The following is a 12826-nucleotide window of genomic DNA, read 5'->3' as shown; positions in this document are numbered from 1 at the left end:
TGGACCTCATTATAGTCCATAGACCACATTATAATCTAGCTTCCGTGGGTAACTGCTTTTTAAGTGGGTTGGTTTTCCATTTTTCAGGTCCCCAAGCGGACCCAAAAAATGGAAACCCGGTCACAGGTATGAACCTAGCGTAAATATTAAAACAGGGGCCTGTTCTGGTTAACACCGCTACAACATACTGTGCATACCTCTTATGTGCCAAAGTGCAAGCTTGCTATCAAGACAACCAACTTTTCCATATTCAAATTAGCTTTTCGTGCACCTATAGCATAACCCTGACTGTAGGAGAACCAACTTTTGCTTTTGGTCACAATCCATTGGGACCTGGAAAAAACACGGCAGCAACTCATCGCTTTTGCACAGAAAGTTTGCAGAAGTTTCCTCCGTGGAGTTTCTGCTTCCATTATACCTATAGAGAAACCGGCAGCATTTCCATAGGAATATTTGACATGCTGCAATTTCCAAAACCGCATTGGTTTTAGAAATCACAGTGTGTCCGCTGCACATATATTACCACAACATGGAAGATGGGATTTGCTAGAATCCCATGCACTACACAGTGACAGTGTGCAATGCTGTGCTATTTTTCCCACTGTGTTTCCACTGCGGACAACCCTTGGCATTTACGCCATGTGGGGCCCTGGCCTCAGAAGCAATTTTGATGTTGGTAGACTCCCTTTAGATAATATGAGTAGCTTTTACTTGCCAAATTCCCAGAAGTTACTTGGAGATATACTGTAGGCTGTTACTTGTTCCCTGTGGCAGCATTCACAACACTGAAACTATGAGTCCCAGCGGAGCGCCTTCTAGTGAGTTTGGACAGGTTTCTGAAATTAATATTACAAATTGCTTTGTGATATAAAACAGTTGTGATTTAGTTCTCGGTACTAGAAAGAAATGAAAGCATGGCCGACACTATAATTATATCTCTTTAATATTTATCACCTTTTAATTAATCCGAGCTTTACTATCACCTTCCTCACTTTATCAAATCTATTCCCTCTTCTCTCTGAGGACATGATGAATGTGATGCGAGAAGCAATTTTCTAGCATGTTGATGAATAAAACAAATCATTAAAAATCATCTGACAACAGTAAATATTTCCTAAGATGAATTTACTCGCCAGATGTAACATACAGAATGTGATTGATGCCGCCTTATGGGATACATCATTCCCAGCACTGATCCCAGGATGATAGTTCAGCCGACAAAGGTTCCAAAATATCCTTCAATACCAAATGACCCGAAAAAATCTCAACATCATGTTATCTTATCTCGGATCTTCTGTGCTAATTCATTTTATAATGTACATTTTTTGCAGTCTGAGTTCACTAATCCGGTCACTGAACACTTAGACCAGAAACCCTTAAACACCACCAAATCTGGCTCATAGGACACACTACCTATTAGGCACCATAGTTTCCGACAAAGCGGCAGCAATATGTTGGTGTATATTTTGTTTCACAGATTTCCGGCCACACACTGGCTTTACTATTCAAGTAATAGAAGTGGCTTAACTTGGAAAGCCTATGCATACTTTCAGCATCTGGAGGCTGCTGGAAAGGCTGACATGATCAGTCTTAGGGATCAGTGTGTGATCTGTTTAGTTGCCAGCCTTACTGCTCCAAACATATTTTCTCCATCTCAGGCCAGAAGAAGGCCTTATCAGACCAAAACGTCACCAGTAGAGATGAGCGAGTAGTACTCGATCGAGTAGGTATTCAATGGAATACTACGGTATTCGAAATACTCGTACTTGTTCGAGTACCACTCGCTTTTCGAATGTAAAAGTTCGATGCAGAACTAGTATTGATTGGCCAAATGCTATACAGTCGGCCAATCAACGCTGGTTCTTCTCCTACCTTTAGAAGTCTTCTCTGTGCAGCTTTCCCGCGGTGTCTCCCGGCTCTGAATTCACTCTCCCAGGCATCAGGCCGCTTGTAGTGCGGGCATGCGCAGTCGGCTCTGCCCAGGCCCGGTGCCTGGCAGAGTGAATTCAGAGCCGGAAGATGCCGCGGGGACGCTGCAAGGAGAAGATTTCTCGGAGGATCCAGCCCGACCCTCACTCGTGGACTTGGTAAGTATAATTTGATTGAATGTTGCCTACCCCTGAAACAAGCATTTTCCCCCCCATAGACTATAATAGGGTTCGATATTCGATTCGATTAGTCAAATATTGAGGGGCTACTCGAAACGAATATCGAACCTCGAACATTTTACTGTTCGCTCATCTCTAGTCACCATTACTGATCTGAAAACTCTGCAAGCCTTTTGTGAAAAGTGCTGCAGAAAAAAATCACAAGGTCGTTCCACCGCAGTTTTTCCTGCAAAGCTTTTTCAATGCGACCTGCTACGTGGGGCATTAGCTTAAGAGTCAACCCTTATCAGGAGTTCAGGATTAAGCTATAAAAAAACTCCCTGATAAAGCTCCAGACACCCGAAATGCAAGACTAAGCGCTAACAATATCGCTGTTTGGATGATTTACCATAGCGGATCACAGTTCCAAACCCCACTATATGTGGATATAGGCACTAGTAAGTCTTACAAAGGTGGAGGTTAGGGAGGTAGATTTTGTATAATGTTCTTATATGCAATTCTCCTTCAATATATATCCCTATCTCAATGTGTTTTCCTTGCACCCATGTATACGGATTCATCACGAGATATATTGGTATAGTGCAGTCCTACAAAGATATGCAATGAAAACAGCAGTTCCCGATGCCGATTGGTAAGCCCAATATAGCACATTATAGTACCTATGTCCACCAGAGAGTCAAAAGAGCTAACTTGGTTACTAAGTGTAGCAATGATTAGCAGCTAATACAAATGAAAGTCGGGCATTGATTTTCACTTCAACAGAATTTAAAAGAAAAATAAAATTCATGACACAGGCCTGGACAGAAATGATGGTTCCCTTATCTTAATATTTTGTTGCAAAACCTTTTGAGGCAATCGCTGCAACCAAACGATTCCTGTAACTGTCAATGAGACTTCTGCACCTCTCAGCAGGTATTTTGGCCACTCATCATGAGCAAACTGCTCCAGTTGTCTCTTTTCCAGACACCATGTTTCAGCTCCTTCCAAAGATGCTCAATAGGATTTAGGTCAGGGCTCATAGAAGGCCACTTCAGAATAGCCCAATGTTTTCTTCTTAGCCATTCTTGGGTGTTTTTAGCTGAGTGTTTTGGGTCATTATCCTGTTATAAGACCCATGACCTGTGACTGAGGTTAAGCTTTCTGAAAATGGGCAGCACATTTCTCTCTAGAATCCCTTGATAGTCTTGAGATTTCATTGTACCCTGCACAGATACAAGACACCTTGTGCCAGATGCAGCAAAGCAGCCCCAGAACATAACAGAGCCTCCTCCATGTTTCACAGTAGGGACAGTGTTCTTTTCAAGATATGCTTCATTTTTCTGTCTATGAACATACATCTGATGTGCCTTACCAAAAGTTTGATTTTTGTCCATCTGTCCATATTTCTGTGACCATTGTTGGTTTTTCTTTCATTAAACGAGAGGTACCGACAAATTTGTCCACGTGTGTGTTTTTCACACTAGCCTTCTCCTCCTCCGTAGCTCAGCCTGATAAATGGAGAACAATGCAATTTTCTTTAATTTGGTCTGTTACAAAGTTTCACTTTATATATTCACTTGTCACCTTTATAGTCACGTGTCCTAGTCATTTATGAAAATTTCTTTTCTATTCGGAGGTACACTTTAAGAGTTGACACAGACTTTATAGAGAATAAATACAATGATATGTCAGCATTGATATGGTATAAGGAGTACCATGTGATTAAAAGGCTTACAAGTGGGATTTTATGACGGATTTTCATGACTTCAGCTTCTTATAGTTTAGTCATAACTTTGCCTTTTCAAGACATCTTACCAAGCCACAGAAAGGAAATGTTTACAGGGCTTCACTGTTACACCAGACAACTTCAGAGGCAACAGCTTCTTATTGAGCGCCTTCCAGGAAAGAAAAAAACATGCTAACAAGCGTATAAAAAATTAACAAGGATATTTGAGGGGCTTGGCCTGGATTTTATAGTCTACAAATATAGATATAATCTACTTCTTAAAAATAATAACAAAGGTGGAATAAATGTGTGATATAATGCATTATACTTTGGAGCTGCATTCATAATTCTGCGCTGTTTCAACAGACACCTCCTGAAGGCCTATCTGAGCTCCTATTTCAACATATAGTGGTCTTTTGGCTTGGCATTTTTTCATAGTAAAGATCCAATTTGCAAATCTAGACTAGGCTAAGTGGCTTGGTTCCCCCAACCCTGACACCAGGGCACCAGGGCACATGCTGCACCAGGGTCATAATTCTTCCCTACAACCCTGTGTCCTGAAATGGCCTTAAGACAAATACATTGTTACAAGGGGAGGGCTACCTGAGCTCTTCACATCCGAAGCAATGCCAGGTTCATTGCATGCTCTTAGCAGACCTTTCAGGCCATTGATAAAGCCAAGGTTGCCACAAAGCACTGGCTCTCAGCCAACCCAATGAACAGAAATATAACTAAGAATGATTATTACTGAGATGGCTGCTATTCTAAGAGTGTGCTTTATGTTCGCCAGGCTGTCTTTAATTATCGCTGACCTTTCTCTTCAATGTCCTTGAATATTAATGCCGACGCCACTTCTCTTATCCTTCGCGCTGATATTATCTGAAGAAAGTTAATTTTTCTCAAATTATTTAATGAAATCATCAAGAATAAGAATATTTGCATTATTAGAATATACAGAATACAATATAGAGAAACATGGCTCCAGACAAGTCAGACGCCTTCAGGAACAATAGATATGAAAAGGGTAAAGCTACACATTGTAACATGTCCCAATCTCAGTGGGATCTGCCAACCATCTAATGATCTCTCCACAAGGGGATGTTGGGGGAGAAAGGCTCAGGATATAAGATTTCATTATGCTGTCACTAGAAGGGTCTTTCAGCAACGTATTCCCCTCTTCCTATTGAAACCACATGGACACAGTTGAGACAATGAGGAAACCTCTCTTCATAGAAGTCTGAACCACAAAAATCCCTTTAAGAACAGTGAAATAATAATGAAACCCAATGATTCAGATGATCATACATTTCCCTATAAGTAATAAATTAAATGCTCACAATGTAAGAAATGAATGTGTTAGGTCCGTAAGAGAACGTTGCAGTTTTCTAGAGTCTTTCTACCTATTACATCCATATACCCCTCTAAAGATTGTTGCTGTGATGCAGCCCCTATAGGTTTATGGACTGTGGGAGGAAGTCGCACATATAAACTCCAATGAGGTTTTTCAAGTCACAAAGTTGTAATGACTTTTTGTTCCACCTTAAGGTTAAGTCCCCAATGCATCACGGTTTTTCCTGTATCGACTTTCTGCTTCAATTATACCTATAGGGAAACTCTCAGCTTTTCCGTAGGTATAACTGACATGCTGCGATGCACGTATTTTCCTGCAATGTATAGATGGGATTTTCTAGAATCCCATTCACTTTGTAGGCACTGTAAAACACCGACACAGTGTTTCCACCGTAGCCAAACCTTGGCGTTTACGCAGAGTGAGGCCCCGGCCTAAAGAGGGGTTGTGGGGACTATTTACGCCAACTAGAGATGAGCGAGTACTATTCCATCGAGTAAATATACGATCAAATAGTCGAATATTGAGGTCTACTAGAATCGAATTTTCAAATATTTCACTACTCGCTCATCTCTGCTGTATACGTTTTTTTTTAATGCCGACGTTGTCCTAGTTTCTGTCCCACCTCCCCTGCACAGTTATTGGTGTAAAAAAAAAAGCGCCATGGAAGGTGGGAGGGGAATAAAATGTTTACTGTGTTTACCGTGTGGTACTCGACCGAGTACAAGTATTTCGAATACCGTAGGATTCAATCGAATACCTACTCGATCGAATACTACTCGCTCATCTCTAACACCAACTACTTGATAATAATGTTTCTAGAGACAGTAAAGGAGTTATACTGAGACTGAAACGTATCACTTATGCAACTGGTGGGATCTCTGACAATCATGAGAACAAGGGTCTCGTGTCCCCTGTTTGACATGAGCAGTGGTTGAGCCTACATGTCCCTGATCCATTTGGCACTCCCAGCAATCCATGTGCCATGTGCTGTCTTGTGACTGTTAATGCAATGTGCATGCTCAGCCATTGCTCCTTTAGGCCGGGCTTCCATACCTCCCCCCACAGATCAGGCGACCACCAGTCCTACATGGATAACCTATTCAAAGATTAAGCCAGCAATGTTTTTTACAGCGAGATTCCTTTAAATATCATAAACCAACAAAATAATAAAGAACTTATACTGGAATGGAAGTCAAAAAAGGATAAAATGAAATTGTTTTCTCGCTATTGTGATAAGGATTGTTTATTAGAAGACGCAGCGAGGGACTTCATAAGATTATGAATTCAATGGATACAACGCGGCACCAGCAATATTCTTTTATTGGGAAGAAAATGGTGATTTAGTTGTAAACTTTTTTAAACACTATATAGTGAATAGAAGCGGAGAACGTTCTTTGTTTTATTCAATGATTGAGCGCTCTATTCAGCAGGTTAATAGTATCTGGGCGGCGGCGGCGGTCCTAGCAATGGCGCAGATATATAATCTACATTCATAAATTGTGTGTATGCTGTGTTCCTATACCTTAGGATTATTTATGGCCGTATAATCCTACAGACAAATAAGAACGTCATATAAAGCGATGCCAATGTAGACATAAAACCCCAATGTGACGGCTCCTCTGCATCTGCTCCGTCTAACATTAGGTATTACTCAGATCTGTCTACCTCTGCCAACGACATAACTGGGTATAAATAACGCCTCGGACTGGCACCGTAATTACCCACATGCAATTTTTGCTTCTTTCCGCACTTATCCTTATTTGTAAATGCCTTTCTGACTCATAAAACCCAGCCATAATAAAAGACCACTAAGCGTCAAAGTGCTCATTTTGTGGTTTAGGGCGATAGAATGTGTTAGAGCATTTATGTCTCATTTACTGTACATATTGTGGCTGGTAAACAAGGAGATGGAGAGGCAGACGGGCTCAGATAAAAAGCCCAATAAGCCAAGAAACTGGGATGAGAAATATGTACACTTGAAATCACAGAGGCGGCATTGACGGTAATGAATACACTTTCTATGTCTATAGCTACTGTTTATAAACAGCCTCCGAAGGGCGACGGAGGTTACCATGGGAACCGCAATATATCCGTTATGTAATGGGATCATTTTTGCTGAAAGATAGAAGAAAAAACAAGGAATAGCAAATTTTCTTCCCCCAGTTTTCACCATTACAAACTAACAGCTAGGACGGTTACAATATTACCAATATTATAGTTCGTACCTATTTTTGATACACACATGTCCCCATTTTTGATCCATCATCCCCTACTTAGGGCAGGTTTACATCTGCGCCTGTGCGCTTTAAGCAATCCTGCTGGGTTTCCGTCTTCTGCCCCAAGAAACTGGACAGGGGGTGGAAATCCGGCAGTCAGTTTTCAAACCTATTCAAGTGAATGGGTTTGAAAAGTGAGTATCCATGAGCGTTTTGTACCTGTCCACGGAAAAAACGTTTTTGTTTTTTTTTAACTGGACAAAAAATCCTGCATGTCCGACTTTGTGTCCGGTTAAAAAAAACTGTTTCGCTGCGGACAGGTACAAAACGCTCAGGGGCACTCACTTTTCAAACCCATTCACTTGAATGGGTTTGAAAACTGACTGCCGGGTTTCCATCCCCTGTCCAGTTTCTCGGGGCAGAAGACGGAAACCCAGAAGGTATTGCTTTAAGTGCGCACGGGTGCAGATGTGAACCTGTGCTTACCTTGTGTCAATTAGAATAGTGGTATATTTTATGTGGCAGAGGGTTCAGGCTCCGGTAGCGACTACAATTGCGCTACCCCCTATAGCAATGTCCCTGTAGGTGACTGCTGCAGCCTCTAAGTATCACAGTAATATGGTGGCCACGCATTGGGCTATCATGCCAGTAAGAGTGGCCTGTTCTCATTGCCCTGTATGCACTAAGCTCCTAGACTCCACCTAGTGGTGAATGCAGACAGCAAGATTTTTATTATTTAACTTGTGTGGGAGGAATTTATTATGTTTACACCCAAAAGTTGCATTATAAATCGTCCAAAGTCCCATTTTATCATGTTAAGGAATGGGATAAACAGCTGTCAGACAACTCTGGGACCGCTAATCTCCTTATCTCGTACATTATATTCACGAAGCAGGCAGCTCTGGATTAACAGTACTATAGCTTTTGTGGTACAATGTACTGAGGACTCCAGAATGAGTTCTTAAAACACATTTCTTCCTAATACTGAAGACTTTTTACATTAAAATTGCCCATGTAAAGTAGTGGCTAAAAGCTTTCTAAGTGTTTATGCCTTTGACGCGTCTTTATAAATCCCGTTGTAGAATAGTAACTTAGTAAATCAAAGCCCGAACATAAATACAAATGGAAAGGGACGGTTTCCTCTGTACTTTATTGTAAAACATCAAGTAAGCAGTACGAGAGATTATTCTAACAAAATATAATTTCAGCGCTTAAATTTTTACTGCATCTGCAGACTTCTGTTCCTGCATTATAAATAGGGGTCACTGAAGTCAGGCAGAAATGAAAAAGCGCAGCTTTATGTAAATTGTGTTAAATTGCCGGTTTTATCCTTCAGATGGTGCACAAGATCCTCCTCTGCTTCACTGCAGTGCTGGGTAGTATTGTGCAGAGAGACGAGTCTTTATAAGGGATTTGTTTGTTCTGACTGCGAGGGCACTTAAAGGGGTTGTACAGATTCGAAAGAAAAATTCTATTTACTTCCATAAACAGGGCCATACCTGTGTGCGGGTTTAATGTGGCATTGTAGTTCATCCTCGTTCACGTCAATGGATGCGAACTGCAGTACCAGATACCACTCAAGGGCAGGAGCGCTGCTATTTTTTAAAGAAAGCAGCCATTTTTTTTTTTTTTCAATCTTGAACAATCCCTTAAACTGCAGGGTTAGGACAGGGGATGTATGTATCATCTGTACTATATATATATGTGGTGGAAGATGACCAAGTATTTCTCCATATTTGGAAACGGCTGAGTATTCTCATCTTAAAACTCACAAAAAAATGCTTTGTCTCATTTTTAACTTTTCCATGTAGATTTTATCTCATAGACAGAGCAGACATGCCAGAAGGCATCTGTAGTCAAGAAATGCTCTTACGTTATGGATGTGCCTGCCTGAGCCTGAGGCAGTCCAACTCCATATAACAGATTCTCTAGCCAGTTGAAAAAGGGACCAAGGGTCTCCTAAATGTAGCACTGGATGTGCTAAGGCCTGTTACTGGAGCTATTGAGGCATACTGAGGTTTATTGAATGAGTAATGGATTTGAGGGAGGGGGACCAACATTGATATGTGCTGGAGTCTATTGAAGGGTACTGGGTTTTCTTGGGGACCGTCATTGATGTGTGCTGGGGTTTATTCAAGGTTAATGGGTTTGGGGGTAGGTTTTTTTATGTGTGCTGGGATGTGTTGATGGGAGCTAGGGTCTATAGTCAAGTATTGGGTCTGTCAAAGTGTAATGAGGTTTGTTGAAAGGTGCTGGGGACTATTGAAGAGTTCTGGTTTCTGTTAGAGAGTGCTGGAGTATGTTTAGGTCTGATGAAGGGTGCTGGGGTTTGCTGACATGTGCAAAGGCCTTTTAGTTGTGCTGGGTCTGTGGAAGCATACTAGGCTCTATTGGGTCTGCTTATCATTGCTTCTGTCTTAGATTTTGTGACATAGAAATGGACAATTGTCCATATCTCTCACTATAATTCATGTGAACAACTTGTGATTCAAGGGTGTGGGAGATGTAAAAGGGTTGGGGCACTTGTCATATGGCAAATTGTTAGAAGCAAATATAATACTCAGTAACTATATATTACTTATATGTTCAAAAGTTTCATCCTTCTGTCAAAGCCATCAATTATATGGACTCTTTACTTAGGTGATACATACATGGCTGAACTGAGACTCTGCCGTGTGAGGGAAGAATCCATATGGCACCTGTCTTTTTCACTAACCCATTTACCTCAATGGGTGAACCCTTTTACTTTAATGTGTCCAAGAAAACAGTCCCAATAGTGTGATCCATGGAAAAATAGGTCACAACCTAATCATCTGAATAGACTTTTGGGTTAATAGAATTGTTGCAGGTGGGTAGCTTGGTTCCTCATTGACAGGTAGGTAGCTTGGATCCTCAGTTTCAGGTGGGTAGCTTGGGTCCTCAGTTTCAGGTGTGTAGCTTGGGTCCTCATTGACAGTTGGGTTTCTTGGGTCCTCAGTATCAGGTGGGTAGCTTGGGTCGACTCAAAATTTTAATATATTACCTACATTTTTTTAGGAAGGTTTATTGCCAGCTAGCAATACCAGTATATATGTTACAAAGCACATAAAATTACCTCCGTGGACAGTGGAGAAATTTCGGATCATCTGGGCACCTTGGGAGCGTACTGTTCTATACGTGGTCTCTGATCCCTCCCATCTCCCCCTCCCTTTCCTGCCTGTCTCCTGTCTCTAGTCCTGTGCCTCTCTGTGTCTCTCCCCATTGTTTCTGTCAATTATTATTGACCTTTTGCCCTACCATAGCAGTGGTTTAATTGCATTATTGCTTGTTTCGACTGTTTTTTGTTGTTATAGTGGTTGATTCTAGTATATGCTTCTTTGTTCTCTTCTCTTAATAAAAATCACAGTTGAAAAAAAAAATTCCTGCCGTGGTATTGACTCTATCAATAATGAATCTGTTGTCCTTTCTTCACAGCTGTGAAGTCACTTCATACCTTAAATGACCAAATATCTCATTTTATTGTGGCCAAGCCGTCAGCTCTAGAAGATAATGAAGACATCTTCCACCCGGCTGAGAAAGAGTCTCTAAAGAAGTCTATGATCATCATGAGACAACTTTTAGTTGAAGCACAGGTAAGACAGTACATAATTTACCTCCTCAAACTGTCTGAATAGGTACAAAAAGTCACATAATAAACTTGGTGTATACGTTGTATTCAGTTTTTGGTGCAGTTTGTGACAGAATTTGCAATGTTGAGGACGGCTAAAGAATAGAGGAGTATGCATTTGGGTCCCCTGACGATTTTTTTGGGTGGAGGGCAAAATAGAATGCAATATTTCTATACCCCCTAGTTACGTCACCAGGTAGACCCTAAATAATCCAGCCATGCTATGCCAAATAACAGTATATTAGAGAATCTACATACTTGTGTCATGTAGTACATTATAGTGACATAAAAGTACAGAAATAAGTGCCATAAAAAATACTAGTTAGGGCCATGATGTTATCTTTAGGTGGAAATAGGACATTGAAGGCTGAAGGTAATTTTTCCTTCTGCCCATCCTATAATCTGGCCCTGCAAGGACAAAAAATTTTTTCCAAGACGACAGAATTATCTTTATATTTGACTGAATTCTATTTCAAAACTTCCCATGCACTTTAGGATCTGTAGGAATGAATATGTGGTATTAGCACAGCGAGAAGTAAAGGTCATATGCCAAGAGTTCATTTCCTTGAGTTATGTTAAATAATCCCAAGATTTATAAACCGCAATCCCTACAAGTGAAAGACATTTCAGAGTAAGACATAAAAAGAGGACCCAGGCACATTGCCAATCTCTGTTGTTTTTGCAGCTTTCGGCAGATAATCTTCACCTCGTACAGAAAAATATTGTCAGTTTATGAAATGCTATCTCAGCTGTGTCGTGTTCCTTTCTCCAAAGACCTCTAATTAACAGAAGAATCCTATTTCCTATATATTACCGTGTTTAGAGGTGCTTTACATAAAATAAACATCCCAGACTTCTCTCGCTGCAAAGCAAGTCATATAATATATCTATGTGCAGATATTATCTGGCAGGAAAGGGCGAGAAAGCCCGAAAGAGGGGAGTTAATATCCATGTACTATTATCTGTGCAAAATATACAAAATAATTCCTAAAAAGCACACTGTCACTCAAATGTAAAAATTCTGTATTAAAAATTAGAAAAAATACTTCTTTTTCTGCATATCAGGCTTCTCGAAAACGTCCGCCTACTCCATGTATACTTATTTCCTTCATGTTTACTTAGTTATACCCAGAACATATAGTAGGCCCGAATTAGGAAGAAAAAATTAAAAAATGTAATGCATTTATCATAGAACGTAGCAAGAATGCAAGTAAATGGAAACTTAACAGTAATAAATAATAATAAATTTTATTTATATAGCACCAACACATTTCGCAGCGCTGTACAATTTGTAGGGTTCAAATACAGACAGAAAGATGCATTACAAAGAAAGTCATTTCACACAATGGGACTGAGGGCCCTGCTCACAAGAGCTTACAATCTATGAGGTAGATAGTGATAGTGGTCACATTGTGGAACAAAAGGATGATAGAGATGGTGTGATGGACAGATGATGAAGCAGGCAATAAATGACCTGACTTCCCTAGATCTGTATATAAGTGCTGACCCTAACATCAGACCTCACTGACCCTTACTGTCCCTACAGATACTCCTAATGGAAACCTTACAGGGGTTGTACAGGATTTAAGGCAAATTCAGGGCAATTAAGATGGGTGTCGAAAAAAAAAAAAAAAAAAAAAGAAAGACTACTTTGCCCTTGGTGCTCCGTTGTCTTGTCCTGGTTCCCTTTCTTTCCTGGGCCCCGAAAGTGAAGAGACTCAGGGCTCAGAGCGCCCGGGGTCTCCGTTCTGCAGTCATGTTTCAAACCCATTCATTTCAATGGGTTTGAAAAGTGTCCGG

At 40.7% G+C, this 12826-nt stretch overlaps 1 protein-coding gene across 3 annotated transcripts in view; it reads left to right on the top strand.

Annotated features, from left to right (window-relative positions):
• KAZN (kazrin, periplakin interacting protein) overlaps positions 1–12826 on the top strand; it is a 363709-nt gene that overhangs the window by 70895 nt on the left and 279988 nt on the right. For all 3 annotated transcript variants that reach the window (XM_075279892.1, XM_075279891.1, XM_075279895.1), the window contains exon 2: positions 10834–10991. In XM_075279892.1, coding sequence (XP_075135993.1) covers positions 10834–10991 — 158 coding nt within the window. The remainder of the gene's footprint in view (positions 1–10833; positions 10992–12826) is intronic.

This window comes from Leptodactylus fuscus, chromosome 6 (assembly GCF_031893055.1).
Source record: "Leptodactylus fuscus isolate aLepFus1 chromosome 6, aLepFus1.hap2, whole genome shotgun sequence".
NCBI lineage: Eukaryota > Metazoa > Chordata > Amphibia > Anura > Leptodactylidae > Leptodactylus > Leptodactylus fuscus.
Note: the sequence above shows the minus strand (reverse complement) of the source record. Positions and strands in the feature narration are given on the sequence as shown.